General features: G+C 38.2%; 2 protein-coding genes across 14 annotated transcripts in view; one reads left to right on the top strand and one right to left on the bottom strand.

Moving 5' to 3' along the window:
- LOC149799750 (serine/threonine-protein kinase mig-15-like) overlaps positions 1-5,462 on the bottom strand; it is a 259,276-nt gene extending 253,814 nt beyond the window's left edge. For all 13 annotated transcript variants that reach the window (XM_089959127.1, XM_089959138.1, XM_089959132.1 and 10 more), the window contains exon 1: positions 5,178-5,462. In XM_089959127.1, coding sequence (XP_089815253.1) covers positions 5,178-5,234 — 57 coding nt within the window. In that variant the 5' untranslated portion in view covers positions 5,235-5,462. The remainder of the gene's footprint in view (positions 1-5,177) is intronic.
- A 40-nt stretch (positions 5,463-5,502) lies between these two features.
- Positions 5,503-26,087, top strand: part of LOC149799749 (cilia- and flagella-associated protein 300-like) — a 43,482-nt gene continuing 22,897 nt past the window's right edge. The window contains exons 1-2 of the mRNA XM_089959126.1: positions 5,503-5,575; positions 6,420-6,497. The gene's annotated coding sequence lies outside the window, so the exon portion shown is untranslated. The remainder of the gene's footprint in view (positions 5,576-6,419; positions 6,498-26,087) is intronic.

Here is a 26,087-nt window from a genome sequence, read left to right as displayed (position 1 = left end):
TCTGATCTAGATGGATGCCTTCTCACACACCAATGGAATGCATGGGCAGTTATTGTAAAGCATGTTACACTAATTTCTGTTGGCTAACTTCAGCTAAATGAATATGGCAGGCACGAAGAATCAAGCCAATAGCAATCGTTGTCATGACTGAATTGCGCACTTTTGAATAAAAGGTCATATAAACAAGCACGTTCAGAACTCTGTAGCATTTTGAAAATATTAAGCATGAGACCTTATTTCTCCAAAATTTGCAGTTCCATCATAAAGAAATTCCACACAAGTTTGAAAACTATGTCCATGATGAAAATGAGTGGTATGGAAGCATGGCATCTATTCCAGTTCATGTGACTGGTAATTCACATTAATATCTACTCACATACACAAAAAAATCACAGACATAATCTACATGAATAATCCCAAATTGCACAGATATAATCAATATAATTCACCCAAATCACACAGACATAGCCAACAGTCCCCCAAACCACACAGACATAATCAACACAATAATCCAAAAACACAGACATAATCAACAAAATAACCCCAAAACACAGACATAATCAACATAATAACTCCAAAACACAGACATAATCAACATAATAACCCCAAATCTCCCAGATATAATCACTGAATACCCCCAAACAACACAGACATAAACAACAGGGTACCCACAAATCAGACAGACATAATCAACATAATACCCATATCACACAGGTTATTTGCCCTTTTTTCAAAATAAAAGATGAGATTTCCCCTAATTTGTACGGTTCACAAAAGACCCTAAAACAACCCCATCAAATATGTAAGCTGTTGTATAACCCCCATAATTTGTTTTTCATCCAAAAAAGCACGTTGGGATTTAATTAAAATTGCTATATTTCTTATTAGAGGCAGAGTCACACCTTCTGGGATACACTTGTGTACATACATTCGAGCATTCATAATTACAGCTGCACATGTATTAGAAAATGATGTCATGATATCATTACCCCCTATCTGGGTGTCTTCCAAAGGAACAAGTCAATTTACCACAATAATAAAAACACCTCCTTTGTGGAGGAAAACAGTCACAAAAATGAAATTGTTCTTTCAGCAGGCTTTGGTTTTGTGTTGTACAGAACAGTAACACATAAAGTTGTTGTTGTTCGGTTCAACTCCATTTTCAGCACAAGATAGGCTATACATGGCAGCCAGTATAAATGGTGGAGGAAGAACTTGGGGAAAACCCTGAAATCACCACCGACCCACGAGAAGTTACCGGCAAGCTTTCCCACATGACCCCAAGACTCAAACCCACGCAAACAGAGCTGAGATGACAGTGATCCGTAATGGTGAGCACTTTAAACCACTCAGGGTGGGGGCCCACACAAATAAGTGCCAGCCCAAGGATAAATCACAGTAGCTTACCCAGACTGGTGGCCTGGTAGGATTTGAGAAAGACATGCTAACAACTGAGCTCCCTTTCATTAGTAACATACTACAGAATTCACAGGTTTACATCATGCAATGAATGACATACACTGACCTAAACATCATTACCCCTTCGCTGAATTTATTTAGGTTAATATTTAAACTGATAGATATTTAGCTTACCAGCTTACCACTTCTATTTGCGATTTAGCAAGGACTATATCTTAACATGTCAGTTTTACTCACAAATTATAGTACAAGTCACATGGGTCATGTAGGCATTCAACACCGATTATTTCAGTAATGGGTGACATCTCTTAGAATTTGATACATACATTTAAGTGGCAGTTATTCACTTCATTTGGATTTGTTTTACATCCATATTTCTTTGGAAGTTCATTATAGGTGCATACTGTGAAATCAATGTTAAAGTATATAGACATTTTTAGATGAATTAAACCTAAAGGTGTGATCCAGTACAATCCAGATTGAATGTCGTGTGCAGTTATGTCACAACGAAAGTTACACTTATTGACAAACAAATTCATGCTACCATCATTGTCTGCTATTACAGACTAAAAGCAAATGATTTGTATTTTGCAACCAAAAATGCACAGAACAATGAAGCTTATATTTTGAATACTTCCAGGCAAGTTTGTGTGATATTAGTTTCCTGCAGATAACCACTACCATGCAGTTCATCTACACTTATGATCAACATCTACTTGTGGACATACGATTTACTGTTGCCATATTCACACAATGTTTTTATCTTTATCGACAACGACCTTTAATTTATTCAAATGTACACAAACTGGTTGTTTGCATATTGTATGCAGTGATCACATATGCCTAACTTACTTTAAACATCTTTATTTACATCATTAAGGAAGCACAGCCATATTGTCTACTGTAACAAGGTCCCCCTTTTGTACCCTTGGGAAAGGCCCTGATGTAAACATGTTGTGTCTTAACCATCTTTTCTTGAAGTGGTAATTGTGTAACTGGTCAAGTACAAATATGCACCCATTTCTAGCCTATACAATACTGACAGATGTACATGGTCACATAGCAATGATCAAAGTTGTTAGCTTGCATCAAGCAGTTATTACACAAAGATTCTGACTTGAGGAAATACTGTATATCTAACCATGACAAGGACTGATGGTGGTCCAAGGTAATGTACCGTCACCTTTTGACACAAAAAAACTTTTATTTTTGTCAGCACTGCAACAATTTTGTTTTTAAAAGATACCGACCTCAAGTTATCAGTAGCTCCTGTTGGACTTTCTGCTTTCATTGTAACAGCCAGGTACTATTTTATCAGCATACATATGGTCTTCTCGGCCAGTGAGGATTTTCCTCACAAAATGAGGGGTATATTCTGTCATCTACCATCACATTTTGAAATCTCCAGCATAATCAAGTTACTAAAATAAATCCAGAACAAAAGTAGTTCTGGGGTTTATTTTCACGACTTGTTTCCAATATAACATGTATTATACTTATAGCAAAGACTTCCTGTGATCACATGACTGTAAACTGGCTTACAAAGCATTATAGTTTAATTGCTAAACAATAATATAAATGCATGGATTTACAAATTCACACATAGAACTATCAAAACAAGCTGAACTACAGCTTAGTTAAGCTCAAGTTTCCAAGACACTTGCACACAGGCAAGTCCAGAATATTGAGAGCACTGTGGGAGGGAAGGGGTTGTGTTCCATTTGCAATGATTTTTGCTCTGCATGATTTATACCAGTGATTCTCAAACTGTGTGCCACAAGAGATTTGCAGGTGTGCCGTGGGAGTTTTGAAAAATATTTAAAATTGCTAGCGTTTTGAAACCTTAAACATATCGAAAAATTTAATGGTAATCAATGTCGCAAAAGTTAAAAAAGTAACATATATAGTGCAATCAGTTCAAAGGCAATCAAAGTAATTCTTTTTGGTGTGCCGCAAGACAAAAAAGTTTGAGAAACACTGATTTATACCCTGCAACCTCACCACAGTACATGAACCAGAACATGTATTTAGCATTTATTATGTGCCACATTCTTCCATTAAGTAAGTGGTGCCAGATTCTTTCATCTGTATCATTTCTACCTTGTATTCAAGGACAGTCTCATATTTTCTTGCACTAACTTGACAATGTGAATATTTGGCATTTTAGGCAAGTAGTGACAAATGAGGAATAAATATTTATATATTGACTTACAAGTTACATTTTATTTGTAACATGTGTACGTATATGGGATTCTGCATCTTTAAGATCTGAACCTAGCCTGGGAAGTTTTCAGAGCTGGGCAACTCTACACGATCACCTTGTCAAAAGACTGTTTTGATTCATGACATGAAATGTACGGTGAGTTGCTGTTAATTCCTAACGACAAAACTTGTGAGATTTCTTTGACAGGAACATTTGAAACCACATGAAGGATTTTGTTCAGAATGAGTTCGGTGTACCACAAATATAGCACTCAAAATGATCAGTTCATTTTGTGATCAATTACAGCAGCCCAATAAATATTAATTGCTTGGCAAACAAACTGGATAAAAAGTATTCTTATGTTGAAAGCCAAGTTGTCAAATATACTGATGCAGATCGCCAATTTCAAGACGACTAGATGATAATTGCTAAATAAATGGATACAATAAGTTGTCACAACTGAAATTCATTAATGCGAGGCAAAAGGAATATCAATGGTTAAGTTCAAATGGACATGAATGCATTCTGCCAATCCTATAAATCGACATTAAAAATAAATTCTTAAACTAAACCCTGACATAACCAGTCTTTAGCAATTCTGACTGGTAATCTGCAACCTAAATCCATCCACAAACAGGAAATAATTTAAATGTTTTGGTGGACTAAGCAGAGTTGTACAACATTGCCATGTGGGCCTAGAGTGGCTGAGTGGTCTAAAGTGCTCACTGCTCCAGATCACTGCCATCTCACCTCTGTCTACATTGGTTCAAGTCTTGGGCTCACCTAATATGGGTACATGAGAAAGCTTACCAGTAGCTTCTCATTGGTTTTGGTGGTCCTTCTTGCACCTGGCCACCATGTACAGACAATCTTGTGCTAAAAGTGGTGTCAAATCCCATAACATCATCTAACAGTGCCACATTCTAATGTAGACACTGAAAGGGCGTTTTTTTTCTTTTTCTTTCCAGTAATGATACATCATCTGAACGTCGAAATCAACAATGGTAAGGACCACCCCAAATATAATCTGGCAATTATCTACTAACAAGGATTTACTTGTATTACATATAAGGAGAGTATGAAAACCAACAAGTTACTGTTAAAAGTCTGATTTGTTCAGAAAATATGCATATATAAGTACCGGAAAAGAATGTTTGTTCAAAAATTGTCCTTTTGTCCAGTTAAAATCTGATACATGATATGACGCCTAAGAATATCAAAACTCCTAACCAAATTTTGAAATTTTTCCGAGAGGTACTGAGCCTACCTAACTAGTCTGCCACATGTAAGTATCAGTTCCCGTGTTGGTTACATAATACAGGGCCTGGGCGACTGTAACTTTTGTATGAGGTCAGCAACAAAGTCCACTTATAGTGAGTTCTTTGTTTATACATATCTAAAAGCCTATTTAGACAACAGAAGTAAACGATGCTATGTCGGTCAGCTTCACTCCATATTTCGAGTATCAACCATGGAACAATCAGTCATACACAACTGATAATTATGCTGATTACTAATCAATTAAAAGACAATAGCTACAAAAATAAATATTTACCCTTAGACTGGAGAGATCTATATCGTCCAAACTGACGTTCACGCTTTTGGTCGCCATATTTGTTATTCATCCGTTTGTCTTCCTGTATTCAGAGGAAGAGTTTACGCAGTCCCCACAACTCTGATTCATAAAGCACGCCAACTGCTTCACCCTAAAGCGCAAAGACAGACCTTAAACTAAGCGACAGGCCACTTCCGTCAATACAGAGGATTGTCCTGACAGCTTTATGCATCATTTCCTCTCTGCATTATATTTACACATGCACGGAACCCAACCGTGACAGGTGCTATGAATGCTGGGAAACGTTCTTGTTAAAGGGAGACTACTTGTGTCACATTCAAACAACAGTTTTCTCTCATTTATCAAGTACAAGCCGGTGTGTGCGTGCGTAAATAGAGGTATTCCATACTAATTCAGTTCAGATCTTTTTCAACTTAATTGCTACATTTTAAAGGCAGAATATCCCGTTATCATTTAATGCAACTATTTTCTTTAATAACGTTTTCTTGCCGTAAATGATCGCACTTGTATATAACAGTTGTAAAGTCGTTTTAGTCTGTGTTATCTTCGTCTACATTCATTAATTTATTCATTCATTCGGTGTGCGTACCTGTGTAAATCTATTTTTATGGTAAAAGTCATACAGGTAATGCATGTGTTCATCATCAATTATTTCATTAATGGGGGTCATTTTTAGAATTTGATTATATATAAATGTAAACGGCAATTAGTCACTTAAGTTGGATCCTCATACATCCATATTCCTTTGGCGGGTCATTATTACGCTTCCCGAGTAGTACCAGTGGCAAAATAAATGTTAAAGTACCTGGACATTATTGGATGAGATCAACCTGCAGGTGTGATCCAGTACAATCCGGATTGAATGTAGCGCAATGTGATGACACACTGAAACCTACTTATGTTGATAAACAAATTAGTAGTACCCTATATTGTGATGATTAGATTCGACATGCTCTTTTCTTGACCTGGTCTAGTACCTTACCTCCATCGTAAAACTCCATAGCGAATCGATGATTTTCGTCTGGAAGTTTCTTGATGGCAGTTAAGGTGCATATCATTCAATAACCAGGATTGAAAAACTATGGTTGAACAAAACTAGCAATACATTCTAAAACAACAATTGCTATTTAGTGTAAGATGAGTAAATGCCCATAGTTCTAGCAATACAAAACTAAACTGATAGTATCTTCGCTCAAATTCACATGCAAGCTTTACTTTCAGCAGCGCACTTTGCCGTTTGCTGTCGAGAAGAAATGGATGTTTTGTCTCACTGTGCCATGAAAATGACACATTTCACAGGTATGTCACCTTGTTTAAGTTTTGTTATTATCTACTCATAAATGGACAATACCATTTTCATAATTCTTGTTTAATATCTTATTTTGATATATTTTGTATGACGTTGAATATTACCGGGGAAAACTGAAGCAGAACATTTATGTTACATATTCCAAAAAACATGTAAATATTTTAAATCATTTCCTCTCGTAATATTTCATGCACCGTTCGAATGCATCTTAAATTGTAATGAAACAGGTTGTGAGTCAGTTTGCCATTTGCTGCCAAGAAGAAAGGACTGTTGACCTTTCTCTATTGCCGTGCCAAGAAAACAACAAATTTTGATATTTCAACAGATCAGTAAAGTCGTTTAACTATAGTCTACACGACTTACTTTCCCTCTTCTTTTAAAACCCCGTTTTATATCATCTACACACATTGTATATGAATTCACACTGTTTACATCAGGGGGTCTCAAACTCAAACCACCCCTAGGACCACATGAGTGCATTTTCGATTGACCAAGGGCCGCACCACCTTTTTTCTAATGACACTTTTTGACATGATAACGATTTGTACGCATGCGTATGTGTAATAAAAACATTTATGTTTCACATCGTTTGTTTACATAGTTTGATCATAGCAAATTCATGTACAGATGGGTATTCTGAGATTATGTTCAGTACGGTGTTTTGCCAAAGAATGTTCTGTATTATTGACACATGATTTTTTAATGTTGTGCTACGTTCGATGTCATGCATGTAGTTGATGGTGTCTGGATGTATTGGGGGCAATTTTATATTGAGGCAATTTGTGTATTTGAGTCACCTCCAGTTTTCACTACGCAGTATTCACGCAGTATGCAAGCGTATTTGAAAATTAATAAACGTTTATATTACTAGTGTTTACATAGAATAAGTTCTGCATAGCAATACAATAATCTAGTCACAATTTCATGCAAAGATGACACACCCGCATTGTGTGTGTTTTTATTTTCGCGCACCACCAACCACATTTGGGAGATAATGTTTACTGATATACTCACTTTAGGCCTACTGCATAAATCTTACACAATGATTTTAGCGTTTCTTCGTATATTTGTGATATTAAAAGTTTAATAATATAATTAGCATTTAATATTTGTCCTGAATCACAATATTTTAACGCTAATTAATATGTGTTGTCTTAAATCTTTATTAGCAATATGCACTATTTTAGCCGAGTGTTACATAGTGTAGTGCAACCGAAAGCTATACATAAGGTGTCATGCACATCCGTCAGTGTGGCAACAATCCCAGAGTTTAAATTTGTAACGCATATTGTCAATCAGTCAGCGCCCAGTGTGATTCTCAAGTGGAGAGCGATGCCGTACGATGTGACCTCAGCGATTCAGTATCACATCATGGGATCTTTGCTATGACTAATTCAGTAGAACATCATCGGAACATTGCTATGACTACTACTACCAATATACTACCATACCCAGGGGCGTATTAACCATTAAGCAGACTAAGCACGTGCTTAGGGCACCAGGGCCAAAGGGGGCACCACAAAGTTGAGAAAAGGGTGAGAAAAAAAAAACGAATGAAGATTTGTAAAAAAAAATTGATAAAACTAGTGCAAATTGATCATAATGTTCTGTTTCTTGATCATGGTGCATCCTAGGGTTATCTTCCCAGGTGTACGTGGAAAGGAGGGGGCACCAAGATTTGTCAGTGCTTAGGGCACCAGTGAGCCTTAATCCGCCCCGATCATACCTACCATGAAAAGTGATGATGTGCGTGTCAAACCTAACGGATGCAAAAGAGATGCAACTCGTTATCGTGGACTCTTTACTGGTTTTCATATTGGATGTCAACCTCCACGAAAGACTATGGGTATACCGCCCTACGGATGTCATCCAACCCTAAGTAAACTCCTGCGGATTTCAACGTACCCTCATCGAAATGAGGCGGTGAAAGACCATTATTCGTTCCCTGTGCCTCTGCCTGAATACTGCAACTTTGAAAGTCTATTTCAAACATTCCAAGGAAAATGGCCTATATACCTGGGAGGACCTATCCCCAAAGAATTAGGCAGTGGATAAAGTCGAGTGCTTCAGTTGCGGTATGTCACTTCACGAGTGGGAGCAGAAAGATTCTGCTTACCTGGAACATGGTCAATGATCTCCGGATTGTCATTACCTACCTTTAGTAGGACTACTTCAGTAATATATGGATGGATACTTTACAAGAGAATATTCGTGGTTTACCTGCGGAGTTGAGAGAACGCATTTACCGTGAGCTGGTCAAAATACAAGTGAAACGCAAAGAACAATTGCATCCGTTACGTCACCGATGTTTAAACCAATGGTACCTGAATGATATAAGAGGACTAATTCAGATGAAAGTGTTCCAATGGTCAGACATTGCTAAACTGGACGTTGGCGAGAAGGATTGGTTTGTTGTGACTTATTCATTTTACTACAAGGTAGACATACTGCAACGAATTCCAGAAGAAGAGTTAGAGGATTACGACAATCTTTTACACGATGTAAGCATAGTTCAAGACGAAACATTTGAACGGGGTGTGATGTGCAAGTTAGTGACTAAACCATTTGGATTCGCCACTGGAGTACGATAATCACTGTGCAGAAAGTTCACATATTGCCTCCGACAAAAGGAGGTATAAAAACGACCTACCATGCCACGACCTTTATCAGTGGTGATACAACTGATTCCGTGGAAGGAAATCAATGAGAGTATTTAAACGGTGGAGGATTACCAATACTTATTACGAGAACCGTCTCCATTGAATTGGGGTAGAAGTGTGGTGTGTGTCTTAGTGACTTGCTTTCTGAGATTTCGTTTACCAATCGATTCCTTGTGGAACTCGGAACAATCTGTACTGTACCAAAAACATGATGGTGTTTCCTTTAAATGAGCACAACAAACTCGTTGTGATAGAAACTTTGCGCTTTCATTTACAAACTTCTCGCCCTCTGTTTGAAGAAACGTTTCTTTGTGAAAGTTTAGTCACTCCGGATACTAAGGAAGATGTGTGTATAGTTTGTGACTTACACACTCACTGAAAAGATGTACGTGACTGGAAAAGTTGGAGTTTCGAGGCTTGTACCAAAGACGCGGATTACATTGCCCGAGATCTGTGTTATGCATTCAAAGGAAAAATTGAACTTGATGTTTCCAGTGAAAATTCTTTTAAGCCTGTGTTAACTGCAGTACCAGAAGAACCCGTCACCGAGGAAAACCACTCCTTCAGGGCAGGACTGTCATGGACATTCCAGAAAGCCATTCCGGGAAGATTCCTGTGTGACTGTACCCAAATGTAGAGACTGTATGAATATTACACACTCTCACTAGGACACCTTCGTTGCCAAGAACATTGGGACATGTTGTCTGCCCTGTCCAAAGCTCCTCAACCCATGCAAAAACAACTCATTCAAACAGCGTACAAAGACGTCGTCGATACCTTGTGTGAATGTTGCCAGAACGTCTTGAAAGGCAAGATATCTTTTTGTTTCCACATCAGACAGAATCCTTAGCCAAGCATCGACACGATCTTTGCCAAAAGAAAATACCAGTCCTTCAAAAGATGTTGGTGCAACGCGGAGGAATTTTGACAATGTTGGCAGACCCTTGCTGAAAGGAATATTGGGAACAATGCTGGGAGGACTCATGGAAGCAAGATAGAAAAAAGGACCAAGAAGATAAAAGGGTACTCTCTGGAGTCAAAAGAGTGAGACATGACCATTGAAATCCGATGGAAGGACGAAAACTGGCTCTAGTGTCTTACAATAGATGGTCGAATACCACCGTTACTAAGAACAACGGACTCCGCATTTGCCTCCCAATCCCCATTTGACCGAGATGTCCCAGTTACAACTCGAATTACAATCGTTGATGGATCGCAACGATTTGTCTAAAACAGACAAATCGCAAAAGTACGGTCACCTTTTGCAACGACTGAAACTTTTTCACCACAGAGCTTTAGACGAAACAACTCTGCCAACTCTGAACGATTTTAAGTTTTTGATGAAAAGTTCACCACAACCACCACTACCACCAACACCCACAGTGGTCAAGACAGACGCAATGCCACGAATGCTTGAGGAGGAAGAGGAACGAGAAGTCTTTCAAACACCGTCAGCAGTTCCCATTCACTGTAAGACTGAGACGTTCTTGTTGACCCCTTCCCCCACTCCCCAACGAGAAGAACTTAAATCTTGGGTTAAAAAGATGATGTCCACTCCTCCTTCGACAGAAATCAAAAAGAAAGAAGGGAAACCAGAAGTGAAAAAAGAAAAGACGACCAAAGCTATCCCTTTACCACCACCACCATTGACACCACTACCCTCGACTTCAACTCCCGTGGCACATCGGACACGTTAAGCCTTTTCCAAACCACCATTTCGCCCAATCCAAAGTAGCATCAGCGAAGAGTGGGTGACTTATTAAACAAATGGAGAATGTGTTAGCCAGCATTTACTGCGATCCAGCCCATACTGCATGTTACGGAGGAGTTCAGATATTATATCGTGCTGCCAAACCCGTCTGAAAAGTCTCCGTTTACCTGAAGTGCAACGATGGTTACAAGAACAAGCAACGTACACTTTACACAAACCCATTCGACACAAATTATCCAGAAGTCGCACGCGAGTGGAGGGCATCGGCCATCAATGGCAAGCCAATGTAGCCGATGTCTCTCATTTGGCCACCTACAATAGTGGCATAATGTCTACAAATATTTGTTTTGTGTCATCGACGTCTTTTCCAAATTTGTATGGGTCGTGCAATTGACTTCCGCGAACTTTTGAACCAAGCTTTTCAAAACGAATTAAAGAAACGTGACATTCATTTTTTTCACCACCGAGAATCCCGAAACCTAAGCAACAGCGTTTTACGTTTTCAGCGCACTTTGAAAGAACGCATGTGGAAATATTGTACACATCAACACACTCTCAAGTACATCGACGTCTTACCGCACTTAGTTCAAGCGAACAACCAATCTTACCATCGAAGCATCCGATGTGCCCCCCCTCCCCCAGAAGTGACTCCCAACAACGAGGTGGCCGTTTTTAAGCGCCTGTTTAGTACGTCCCCGACGGTGGCTGTCCCCAAGAAAGTTGTAGTGCTGTCAGCAGGAGATTGGGTGCGCATTAGCAAAACCAAATGCAGTTTGGACAAAGGTTACTTACCCAACTGGACAACCGAATTATTTCGTGTCACAGGACGATTGCTTAGCCATCACCCGGCCGTCTATAAATTGGAGGACATGAACGTGGAAGTGGTAGAAGGAACATTTTAGTTGCCCGATTTACAACGCGTGAACAAAAAAGAAGACGAAGTGTACGACATCGAAAGCATTCTCGGACGAAGAACCCAAAAATTGGGAAAACGCCGTGTCAAAGAAGTCAAAATGCGTTGTAAAGGATATCCCCCCAGTTTTAATTTTAGGATCAACGATTCGCAAGTCATCAACTATAAAAAGAAGTGATCATCATGCCCTTCAAAACAGACTCAGCTACCGCTACCACCGCAGTGACCAGTCCTTCACCGAGTTCTTCTCTGCAAGATCTACAAAAACAACCCTTGTTGGGGTGGTGTAGAGAACGTGTGCCTAAAACACAAATCGTATTTTTCTGCCAAATCTTTGTGGTGTATTGAATCATCGGTGCGGCAGTTACTAATTTGGGTGTTCAACACGGAGACAAACAAATGTGGACCATTTTGCTGAGCAGTTGCATCGGTTACATTCTTCCCAATCCTTCCTGGAAATATTCCTCAAACGGGAACAACGGGAGTCTTGTGCCCAACGTCAGACACCACTGCAAAAATAATAACAACAGCATCCCCTTTTAGACACTCCTCTGACTTTGAGTGACCCTAGGACAGCAGCAGAACTATGGAATTACGAACAAGAAAAACCAAGTTTACTTAACGTTACCATTTGACAGTTTCATGGAGGTGTTTCCCAACAATACTTTGTGTTGTTACACGGTCAGATTACCTCAGGCCATCCAGTTAGATCCCGAAGCCCGTTGGGAAGTGGCTTTGGTGGAAATGATTTACCCTACACAATTCTAAATGATCACTGAAACTCAAAACACTTTCCAGGTCGAAATCCTGAACGTCCAGTTGCAAGACGAAATGAATAAAATCGGGTTTTCTGGTGACACAAAGTCAGCAAGCAATTCATCATTCTGCATCTACACTTTGAAAATTTCGTCAGGCTATTATTTTAGTGGTAAACGTTTGGTGGATACAATTGCTGACAGGTTCGAGGCAGCGTTTGGCAAAGCCCTGAACAGAGTCAAAAAAAAGTGTTAAGATTGAGTACCATAAAGTGGCTCGTCGCCTACTAATGGAATTTCAGGATAAGCAGACGTTGTCCATCAGGTTTAATGGTAGTTTGTTTGAAATTTTGTGTAGACATCCACAGATAGTAGCACAGAATCTAAGCCCGAAGATCAACATTAATATGGATTTTTTTTACAGGGCTTTTGAATCCACTGCAGAACTGAGCCAATGACTCAGTTTGATCTTTATGTATTCCGATGTGGTGGAGTACAACGTAGTGGGACACACCTCCGTACCGTTAATACGTGTCATTCCTTTCAAAGTGGATTCTTCCAGACCAATGACCAGGGATGTGAAAACACCTATCACGTGCACCGCGAATGTGTACATCCTCACTATTTACCCGTCAGTAAGACGTATTTAGACACTGTCAACATTGCTATAAAAGGGGATCTGGGATAAAATATGCCATTCTTCAAAAGGGATAGTCACGGTGAAACTCCATTTTCGAAAACGATTATCTAACGAGTTGTAAGTCATGTGTCCAGTGTACCGAGGCGTCGCTCGACAGCGAGGACATGGTTTAGGAGATATGTTGAAATCGGCCTTTCGTTCGGTGGCCCCTGTTTTGAAACCGATGGTGAGAAGAGGATTGCACACTATGAAAGATGCCGCACTGACGCACTGCAGAGAATTTCTCCAAAATGTCATCATCAACATTCAAACCCCAAAGAAACTTTCTTGAGAGCATGGAAAACTGTCTTGCTTCAAACGGGCAAATACATTTTGGGCCGACGAAAAACTCTTATAAATGCCATGGACGAGACTTAGACATTTTTGATTATTAAGAAAAGAAAACACACAGAAAGAAAAGGAAAATGAGAGTCTTGCGCCTGTTCAAAGTCGGAACTGGATCTCTTTGCCTTGCCACCCACCATGATGACGATACAAGAATCCCAATGGGTCGAATTTCATCCCGTCCCCTCTTTGTCAGCCTCAGTTCCCATCGAATTTGAAATCAAAGGACAACCCGAAGATTATATTGATCTGAATATCAGTTACTTGTACCTGAAAGTCAAAGTTGAAGATAATAATAAATGTACTTTAGAAGGTGATGAGAAAATAGCCCCAGTCAAAGATTTCATGCATTCCTTCCTTGTTTAGCGGAATGGACTTGCACTTGAATACCAAACTAGTCATCAACGGAATGGATACTTACCCTTACCGCGAATACCTGGAAAATCTCTTTGACGTACGGAACAGACGCCAAGAACACTCATCTGGATGCCTGCGTGCTATGGAAACATGACGACGCGGACAAGTCCGACACAATATTGATTGAGAATAATATATTTCAAGACCGACGAAACAAAATCAGAGATGGACAGATCTTATAACTACTGAATCGTTTGCATTTGGACATGTAGTTGCAACAAATGTATTTGCCGAACAGCGTAGATGTCCGCTTGAGACTGAATCTAAGCAGTAACGCTTTCCATTTGTTGGCTGATGGTCACGATTACAAAACCAACATCCAAGAAGCCAGACTCTACGTGCGTCGCGTGGACGTGTTACCTAAAGTGAGAAACGACATCAGTCACACTTTGAGCAGAACGACCGCCAAGTATCCGATTCGACGCGTGGAAGTGAAAACCTTCACCATTTCCAGAGGACATCGATCCATGATCGAAGATCATCTGTTCCAAAGACAGTTACCCAAGCATGTAATCATTGGTATCGTCGAGAATTCAGCCTTCAATGGAGCCTTCAGTACAAATATTTTCTGCTATCAGCACTTCGACGTGTCCAAAATCGAAGGCATTCGAGATGGCTAAACCTTGTGTACAAGACCCTTCGCACCTAACTTTGAGAAGAATTACTTGATGTCGTACTTGAAACGACAGAACTGCTAGAGACCAACAGTAGTCACAGCATTACGTATGAAGAATATGATGGTTACATTTTGTGTGCTTTTGATTTCACTCCAGGCCAAGGCAGCGACGATGGACATTTCTACCCTATATAATCAGGCCAAATTCGTGTGGAACTTCAGTTTTCTAAACCTCCGCCCGAGATGGTGAGCATCCCCCTGTATGCTGAATTTGAAAATACGTAGAAATCAACAGTTTCAGAGAAGTCGTTCTTGACTTTTAGAATCTATGGAAGACTGTAATCCCTCTTTGAATGGCGGGGAATCTATGGAAATGGAATGGGAGGATACCGTGGAAGTAAAACCCAAAGACAAAGACGAAGAGGACACAGTGATGAAGTATAGATGGCCAGAACAAGAACAACATTTAGTCTCCTGTTTTGCCAAACACCTGGCAGAAAAAAATGCGGAATTGATCAAGAAAGATTTCTATGGATGTCAAAACGGTCACCCCAGTCAAATTCAACACGATAAATATATGATACTGAGTCAAGAAGAAACATTGGACGAGTATGTGGTCGAAGCTTGGAGTATCATCTCAGAAGAAGCAGTGTTTCATCAGTAGTATAAAGACTTGCGTGATCATTCCTCTACTCCATTGATGGCTCTAGATATGCATCTCATCGAAGCTCTCTTGGCTCAGAGTGCGGAGACGAAGCAAAGAAACGGTTATTTGTCAGATATTTTCAAATAAAAAGTTCGGATTGAATTGATGACTTATCATTACCTTGTAAACCTATAGAAAAAAACAACACAACAACACAAAAATGGATACCTGAGAACTTTATTACCTTTTAACAACTGTTCGTACACTGCTTTTTGGAATCATGTGGTGTGTGCTAAAGATGAACTGCCTCATCGTAAACCTCAAGACTATCAAGCTTATGTCATCAACACGGATGACAGGCATCTCCCAGGAACCCCAATGGGCAGCCGTCTACTTTCCTAAAATGGTTGTGTGGAGTATTTTGATTCGTATGAATTGCCACCTTTGGAAGACGACATCTTCAGCTTCATGTGAAGAAATGCCCAGACGACACGATTCAATAATGTGAAACTACCAGGCACATATTATATGCTTTGTGGACAATAGTGTGTGTATTTTCTTCATCAACGCAGTCTTGGTTATTCTTTAGAACATTTAGTGACTTATTTTGATCATTACTCTTCTAGAAACGATGACAAAGTAGATCGATGTTTTAGTAACTAGTATGGCTATCGTTTGTCTTTAGCTAGGAAACGCAGTGTACATCAATAGCCCAATGACTTCAATCAGTGGAAGTCTAGCTTAACTTATCAAAGATAGTTTTTGGTCGTTACTTATTTGAATAAAAATGTTGTGTTTTGAAAATAATTGTCTGTCGTTTGTTTTACGTTATCATTATACATGCTCTTCGTCTTCTCTATATCCCTCACCATAAAATTAAACCATCGTAGCGTTCCGACCCAACAAAACATCGTAGGGATGTTCTCTATCGAGTCCGCGCTTGTAACGCGAAGCAGTCTCCAGTCTGACCATCAGTATTATCTAAAAGAGCAACGAGCAGCACATAAAAGCATCACGGAAAGTTAAATATGGAACTTATCCCAGAACATGCCTTGAATGCGATACGAGGACTGTGACTGAATATCGCTTCAGGATAGAGCCTTCGAGCTCAAGCAATGAGGACGACACTCCTGCTAATTTGGAAGAAAGTTCGCTTAGCAATAACTGGAGAAGTGGCATTCAGGGACGACCAGCTAACACTTCACAAAGGGGGCGAACAAGAGATTCTCATAATCGATCTACTTACAAAACTGATATCATTACAACCTATAATAGAACCATTAGAACATCAAGAGAGAATCCAAATACAAATGGAAAAACAATGGAGGCCCACCTAAACTTTTCAACTATAACAACTACTGCCGCAGTGAACACTACTCAACCAGCGGCATTCCAAAGTGACAAGGAGATTAACAGGAAAAACGTAGAGGCAACTCAAGGGGTAGAGGCAATGGAGGCTACTCGGATTCAAGGGAAACTTATGAAGAAAATAGAAGAGACACTGAAAATACTACCAGTAATCTCGGCAGACCGATCAATTAAAAGAACTGTGCGTTTTACATCAACATCGAAAACATCAACATCGAAAACACCAGCATCATCTACACCATCGATAGAAGTAAACCAAATCATTAGTATGGCACGGAGAAACTTACAAGAAAAATAGAACACCACCCCGGTGACAATAGCTCCACCAGTTGAAAAACACACATCAGTCACAAACGTGGTTCCAAACAAAATGACCACGCCACCACAAATTCAACCTGAACAAATACAGCAGGAATTGCAACTTCTGGAACCACATCTAAAACTTCAAAGAGAAGGAAAGAAAAAAACCTGAAGGTTTACCTAATTATCCAGACATTCCAGAACATGTACGACCAAGTAAACAACTACAACAAAAACGAAAAACTCGACCTACAGCTAAACAAAGCGCAGATGTGGTCAACTATACATTTGACCAAGCTGACAAAATGGGAATTGGATTTATGATGACAGACCAGATTGCTGCTTTAAATTAAATTAGATGAAACCAACCCCCCCAGCAATGGTTGTTTGTACAGCGTATCCTCTCGAAATACTACCCAAAAGTATACCAGGAATACCCGCTAACTATCCTTGTGGACTATGCACACGAGCTGTCACTAATGTCCGGGTATGAGGCATTCCCGAAGAGACATATGAGGAGCAACACACGGCGGCATAAACTTGGGGCTACGAGAACCGCCAAAAAACCTTCTGCCTGCTTACATAAAAGCTCTTAGGGCTACTCAACAAAATTACCTCTTATCCAGGGAACTATTTTGGCTTGGTATCCCATTTTGATAAAACTTTTATCAATACAAACTTGATCCATTTGACCGCCACATCATAGCTTAAAACGTTTTACGACCTAATAATGATCAGATTTTTTACGTGTCGTTTAGACATTTTAGTTAAATAAGACAATTAGGGCATTTTGTTATGTACACTAAGTACTAGAATTAGATAGATTTGTTATGTATGATATTTTTTTTATAAGACTTTCTGGATTTGATCTAATTGCACAGGTGGCTAACACATTATTGGTATTTTTCATTGTCCCTTAGCATAACTGGACTAGATTTAAAAAAAAAAGTACGGACTGGCATTTCTGGCCGGCTTGCCAAGTTCCTTTCCTTCCTTGCCTCTCTTGGACATCGTACATTGACGGAGAAGTGGAACCATTTCCACCTGTCGAACACCAGGTATCCTAATTTGACGTAATCGATGCCGACCAGTCGTAGCGGACGTTACATATTGTTTGGGTTGACACCTGGTGCGTTCAATCGCAACTGAATACCAACGTTTTAATCATGAGTGCGTGTTGGGTTCATTCCCACTCATGACGGCCGACATAGTCCCACGATCTGATGGCTAAATTAATCAGTGTTCTTTGAACACAGAAATGCCTGGGGGATGAGGCACCAATTCCCAGGAGTAATTAAACATCCAGCTTAGCAGGAATAAACCGTCCAACATACCCTAACGGACGAAATCTACGTTAATTTAACAAACTAACTATTCGCGGCATTCAACATTGAATACTCAAAGAAGATGGCGTGTAATCATTTCGACAAATTGAACAAGCTGCAAGAAGTGGTTGATGATATTGGGATGGTGAAGGAAATGGTGAGATTTGAGGATTGTTATGGCTATACTCACCACCGTCTCAAAATGGATATAAATAATATAAGGAAGACAAAAGAAAGATTAAGAGAAGTGATCAAGGAGAAAAAAAGAAGAAAAGGATGAGGAGGAGGACAGAAAACAAGTGAGCGAGTCTAATGAAATAATAGAAAAGGAAGAGGAAAATGAAAAGAAGAAGAAAGAGGAGGAGGAAATGGAAAGCAGGAAGAGGAAAAGAATGATAAGAAGACAAAGAGTGTATGACAGAAAAAAGGACGGTGGATGAATAGAAGAAATTAGAGGAAGAAAACCAAAGGCCCTTTTGATGGCCACTCATATGCTTTCTTACCTAAAAATGTTTTTGTCGATTTTATAGATAACGTATGATATATTGATGTTCATCTATCTTTGTATGTATGTTGTATGTGTTATATATGTCTTTATCTCTACTGTATTTGTCTCTCCCTAGAGTAACGCATATTCAGGTCAGCCCCTTGTTACATTGTTACCAATGTTAAGTAACGTCACCTCACCTGTTCCATTCCTATTGTCCCTATACAACAACCCCACTTTCCCTTGTGCGTTTACAGTCCCCATATTCCCCATGTTAAATTCCCATTGTCCGTATATCGTCCCAGGGTGATCTGAAAAGTCTTGTCCGTATAGTGGGGGTGGGGGCTGTAGTGTATTTTCCCATTGTCCGTATAGTATCCCCTTTAAGAGCTTATGTCATGACATAGAGGGAACATTATATGAGAACATATGAGTATCTGTTATTTACAGACATGTAGTTGGATAGATATATACTTTCTTTGACATATAAGTAGCTGATGCAACAGCCATATTTTAAGACGACTTTCTGTACACCACATCATTATATTGCAACAATTAAAGGTTTCATTTTAACGGTTGATGAAGTCCTGAAACAGGAAATAGCATTCAACGTCATACTAAAATTACGTCAGGATGAAAAAAATGTCCAATTTGAGCAATATTTGATAAAATTAGGAAGGAATATTTGGTTAGACAATATTTTTTTTCTAAGGTTAATCAATACTTTTACTCCAAATGTTGTTTTACACTATGGCTCAAATACTCCGCAATTAACTGTTACTTGCAGCAGTATCATGCAATCCAGTTGAAAGAAGCTTCGTCACTTACTTCATCTTCAAGACAGCGGTGCCAAATACCTGTTGAGCATGTGGTTTTATGTCGAATATTAACAATCCTGGCTAACATTACTAATTGTAACCTTGCTTTAATAATCTGTAGTTTAACAACATGAAACAGGCTCAGTTGCTCTTGTATTTGTTAAATCTAGAATTCAATAAAAGTTGTCACGCCTTTTAATTGCTTTTCTCTTTCGTTTCATGTCGGTCAGAATATGTGAATGACCTCCCTTTAACTTTTTTGGTCTTCAAGTTCCTATATTTCGTAACATTTATTTTCTACAAGCAGATCAGATACGATCCTTTCTCTTTTTTAATAATATTTATTTATAGTAACTTTATATTCTTATATATGCTGCAGTAATTACAATTTGAGACTCAGATGACAATAAAATGTACATACATATTAATTTCTTTCGGTTTTAATAAATGGAAAATGCAACAAATAAAACATCTGAATTACTTCGAAGTGTAAAAATACATTCGAGGTTCTCTGATGAAGAGATGTTTCTCCTTAGGATTATTGAATAACTCAGATTCTTTCCTTTAGTAATCAAAGTGATACCGAGCTCTAATCGAACTGACCCTGAGGGTTTTAAAGATAATTTTTGGGAACATGTCAATTTCGATTTCTGTGGTTTATCTTTTCATTTTGGGAACAGTAATGTGAATGGGTTTGTTGAACGCTTCAAGCTTGCTGTACGTTTTGTTTTGTTTTTGTTTTTTATTGTTTTGTATTTTTTTTTATTAAAAAATTTAAACCAGAACGTATATGTAAAACAAACGAACATTCGCCACAGTGTGTTTATTCCGGACTTTTATTTGTTGTATGTAATCGGTAATCAGTTTTTTTTTGTTTTTTTTTTGGTCTGTGGGAATGTTACTTTAGCAGTATACTGTAGCGCATGAAGGTCTATAGAAATGCTATGTCAAAAAAAGATTCCGCGATTAGATGTCTAACTGGAAACTAACATAAGATCGCCATTTCTTGGGGGGGGGGGGGGCGATTTTGGGGACAAGAGAAATTCTATGTTAGAAATGCCCATACGTTTATTCTTTATAAATCCTGCATGAAGTTAATGAGGGACAGATTTAAAATGTTGACTATCCTTAAAATAAGAGTCTCACTAAAAGTTGCTTCCTAAATTATAGGCAGCTACTTGTATTTTCGAACAATGTTAAAAATAATGTCATAATGTTATGGACATGTTACTTCACAGTGATGCACAACCCGTTTTACTGAAAAGCACACAATTTAAAATAAAAATAGGTCTTCCTCGAGCTAAACCACGCGTATTTTAATGTTTGGTTATAGTTATCCCAATATATGTGAAAATATCAAAATCCATAACATATGCCCGAAGATAAAGAAACCCCGAATTCTGAAAATGAACCGAAACAAAATAAGCTTCTTAAAAGATTGTACGAGTGAAAAGGAAAACAAAAGTATCACAGCTTTTTTTTTTTTTTTTACAGTATCAGAACCTGGAATCTTTTATTTCCGGTTGAATGTGCGACTTTTTCCGGTGTTGGTGACAATCAGTACGAAAAATACAAAAGCACAAAACATCGCACATAATCAACGGAAGGAAGACAAATCAACCGCTCAGTGTAACCATATATGAGACAATAAGGCACAAATATTGCCGGAAAAATTACACAGGTGCACATGTTCCAATACTTTGTTTATTCCCTCCTTATCCCCCCCCCCCCACGCCCTTGCAATGAATCTCACAAAGAGCCCCGGCACAAGCCGGTTATCTACACGTCCCGTTCGAAGAAATACCCAAGGTCGTCTAAGGTTTTGTCTTCTTTCAAAGATCTACGATAGATCCAAACTGTTGCAAAACACGGACCAATTTAGCCGCAGAGTTGAGACTTTAGGCAAAATCAGCCATAAAGTTCCGAACAGGTTCCAAGGAAGAGACCTGCTTCGGAAAACCAAAATTTCGAAAGTAAGGACATCAAAAGGCTTTAATTATCTTATTACATCAATGAAATATAAAGACTAAAACTTGACACACAAGGGGAAAATAAGCTGCAAAGGTTCAAGAATCAGTGACCCATGTTCTACCACGCATTCATATTATTCCAGACGTTCACTAAATTTTGTTTTGAACCATTTTATTGATCTGTTTTAATTTTCTGAAACTCAATTCAATCTCCCTCACAATTAAATACTATCCACGCACACTCCCAAAAAAGGAGAAAAGATAAAAGCTTGTTCAGGATGAATACAACCTTTGTTTTCAGTTGAGACCTTTCCTTAATTTAACCTTATTAGTTTTCCATTAATCAAAAGAGCAATATGTCTGGCAACATATTGTTCTGCTTAGATAAAACCCTGATTTACACATATATGTACAGTCATTGATACGAGTGTGTGTATGTTGGGGTTGTGTGTCTCGTGATTATGTCACCATAACTGTGCACTGAAATATATGCACGTGAAAAAGTCTCGTGTATATATTGTAATCATAACTTGAATAACTCAACCTGACTAATAATTTGATACAGACCTGAATAACTCATAGTTTACACATTACGCTTGCGAAGATCCACCCCAACCCCTAGAAAGGAGCAGATCAAAAGCTATATTATGCATTTACTGAGTCAAAAATTGACGTACACTTCTACGATGCACAATATATATATATATATATATATATATATATATATATATATATATATATATATATATATATATATATATGTATTATATTCGAAGAAGAAATCAAAAATCGTTTTATGTGCGTCTTTATTGCACCAGCGACTAATACACATGCGTTATATGCTGTCTCTTGCTGTACGTACGAGGTAGGTAATCAAAATATACGGCTCTGTTCCATCTCAGATATTATTGTTTTGTAAAGAGATTTTTTCGGGGGGTGGGGGCACTTATGATTAATATTTTATCTAACTACAGCGTGATGTGTGATGTGATTTGGACTTTTAGCATAGCTTTAACAAGTTTTCAGTCATATCGCTACGATGTCTGCGATGTGGCAGTTTATAGTGATGCCTAGTACTGGGGCATCATCCCGCAGACATGTAGCATGATATCCCACCCAGTCACATTATGCTGAACGCCAAGCGAGGCAGCTGTTAATACCGTTTTTGTAAGTCTTTGGTTTTACTCGGTCGGGGATCTAACCCACGACCTCCCGCATCCAAGGCGGAAGCTCTAACCACTAGGCCACCGGAGCGGTATATCTAACTACAAGTAAATAAGCAAATTCAGTGAATACTTTGTCTCCCGTCTACTGTGGCGAAGAATACAGTGTTGAAATGTGACAGTATAGTTACTAGACGAACATATAAATGACTCTATCTCAAGGGGAGTTCGAGTAAAAATGCTGACGAAAGAAATATATCAGTGACCCTTACCTGAAGATTAAAGTTGGACCGTGATAATAAAATATCATCAAATTAACTAACATAAGTTTAGCATGGTTTATCGCTGAATCTTTAACAGATTTCAAGGTATAAAGCAGAAACAAAAGCAAACCGCGAAAAACACACATGTGACATTGGTCTTGAAAAATAAAACCGAAATATTGAATGCAGCACGTTTCCTAGTGACCATGTACAAGTGTGCCAAGTTGAATTAATTTCTCTCAAACAGCTCATACGTTATAAAGAGGAAACGAAAATGATATAAAATATCTAAATTTACCCATAATGCTTTATGTTGTAAATTGGAAGGAAAATAAAACTATTGATCATTACATTAATCCCGAAGGTAGGATGCCACCTACTCCACCAAAACCACCCCTTCACGTGTATTAATTATAAATACGCGAACTTTCTTCTCTTAATCTCAAACGGCTCTAAAATTAAACAGATGGAAAGAAAGTGTGAATGTAAACTTAAAATATAAAATAATGACATACGGTCATGCCTTTGAAGATACCACCCCACCCCACACATACACGACCCTACGAGACACTTCGTAATGACAGTGTATAAGTTTGTCGTTGCTAATTTTCATCCCTAAAAGACTCTAAAACTATAGATTGAAAAGAAAAGCTGAGATCGAAAACTTACAATATTGACCTATGACATTGACCTTGAAGATACGAGTACCAATGCAGTTCACGTACACAGCATATTTGCAAGGTGTGTTGCGTACCACTTAGGTGTCCTGTTTTCCATGTCAAGTTTAGGGCAGAATTTTGTAAGCCTTCACTGACACGTTCATTCTACGCTATAATCTTCACGCTATTTGAGATTAAGAGATGAAACTTGTGATACTTGCACATCGTTACTAAACGGTCATCCGAAGTGGGGACCCTATCGTCAACATCAAGGCTGCTACATAACCTTTAAAGTTTTCCGTTACATTTCCCATCTCGGGTTATAACTTCAAAATCCGTTTGATATTAACAAACGATGATTGTTATACCTGTATATCATTATTTTAAAGTGTGCTATATAGAGATATACATTTTCATTCCTTGATCTCTCTTGCCCTGAAGGTTAAAGAGCTGAAAGGAACAAAATAATTTTCAGGGATAAGACCAGTTCTTCCTAAAGGCCGAGTGTTTAAACCATCTCTAATACTCTTATTTATCAGATTTTTAAATTAAACACTGAGTCGGCCATATTGAATTAAAGATCAGTATATGCTCATTTAGGACAAACTAGATACGATTTGAAGACGGTGAAAACCCACGATAATTTGTCTCCTAGCGGAAACCCCGTGTAGTATGACTTTCCATTTAGGAGGAGAATCAATAAAAAGATTTCTCAGATGGCTACTATGGTCGCTGTACTGGATGCCACATCGACACCATTTGCACATTTATTCTGGTGAAAACCCAATGTTTATATGATTGTCTATCTGGAAGAAGTAGGGATATGATTTTAAAGATAGCTAATGTGGAGGCCATTTCGGATATAAAATGGGCATAAACCTAATTTAGAACCAATTAGACACCAAATAGAGGTTTCCGGTGAAAACCCCTAGCTAATATGAGTTTCTGTTTAGGAGGAGCAGCAATAGGAATATTTTAAAGATGGCTGCTGCTGTGGCCATATTGCATGTCAATATGGCACAATTTTCATTTAGGACCCAATAGTCATAAGAACTCGCTCAGTGCAAACACCGTCTTGATATGACAATCCAGTCATGTCCAGTAGCAATAACAAGATTTCCAAGATGGCCATTTGTGGTGGGCATATTGTATGCCGTACGGCACCATTTGCATTTAGGATCAACTATATATCATTAGAAGTCTTCTGGTGAATACGCATGCTGCTATAAATTTCTGTTCAGGATGAGTAGTGATATCAAGATTATAAATGCCTTATTGAACGTTTTTAAGTAGGACCAACTAGACTTCATATGAAGTCTTTTAGTGAAAACCCAATCTTTATTTGACTATCTATTCAGAAGGAACAGCGATATGAACATTTTCAAGATGGTTGATGATTCGGGCCATATTACGCGCTGATTAGAACCACATGAAATATTTTCATTATTTCCCGAGGACACCGAGTAGTTCAAAACTGCATTAAAAGAAATATGCATAAGTTTCCGTTATACTGAATATACTACCATCCTAGAATGCAAAATAATAATGACTTTAAATAGCTATGAGGTTTTAGTTATTATATTTTAAATGTGTTAATATGATAAAACATATATTCAGAAATCATTTACTTGATTGGATTTGTGCTATAAATGAAATTTTACCGTTCAAAAATATTTGCAGAATTGTCGAAGGATAGAATTTTAAAAAAAATAATTAGGTTTATTGGTTCGAGATTTTACTGGTAAGATTAACATTCAACGATAACAATAAATTAAGATACTCATTACACTTTATTTTTTAAATTGGCAAATATAATGCGAAGAAAACATGATTTGTATGATAAATTTATATAAAAAAGCCATGGGTCAATTTATATACATTACAATTTATTAGTGGTGAAAGTCGACCTCGTTTATGAATAGTTTAAAAATGCTTTCCAAAGCTATTAATTCAACAAATAATTTTGCTTTCTTCTTGTAAACATTGACAAGTTATTTTGGTTTGAAAATATGTAAATGCGATATTTTGTTGTTTTAATTTCGGCAAGAAATGTACGAAACGTTATGCTACATTCTTCTGCTTTGGCGAAAACAGTAATATCTACAAAATTAAACAAGGTTTGTGTATTCCATTTTTTTCCCCTTATACTACGTCACATGATCCGAATCAGCCCGGCATTTGGTCCGAATTAGCAGTAGTCCGAATAAGCTAGCATTCTATTTTAGTATTCTTTATAGGGGGCAGGGTCCAGTTTTTATGTACAAATTTAATGCCGCAATCAGCGACCTAGTATAAAAAAATCATTAAAAAAATCAAATACACAAGTGAGGTCAAAAAGGTCCATATTTTTAGATACCTATATGAAAACAAAGCATAAGAATAGTATTCACTTGACCAGAGAAGTCAATGGCAGTTCACAGCAGAAGAGGTTTATGCACCCCAACCCCTATTTTATACCTGCATTTTTCACATCCAAATGCCATTT

This window comes from Sinohyriopsis cumingii, chromosome 5 (assembly GCF_028554795.1).
Source record: "Sinohyriopsis cumingii isolate HCF-2022 chromosome 5, ASM2855479v2, whole genome shotgun sequence".
Classification (NCBI taxonomy): Eukaryota; Metazoa; Mollusca; class Bivalvia; order Unionida; family Unionidae; genus Sinohyriopsis; species Sinohyriopsis cumingii.
Note: the sequence above shows the minus strand (reverse complement) of the source record. Positions and strands in the feature narration are given on the sequence as shown.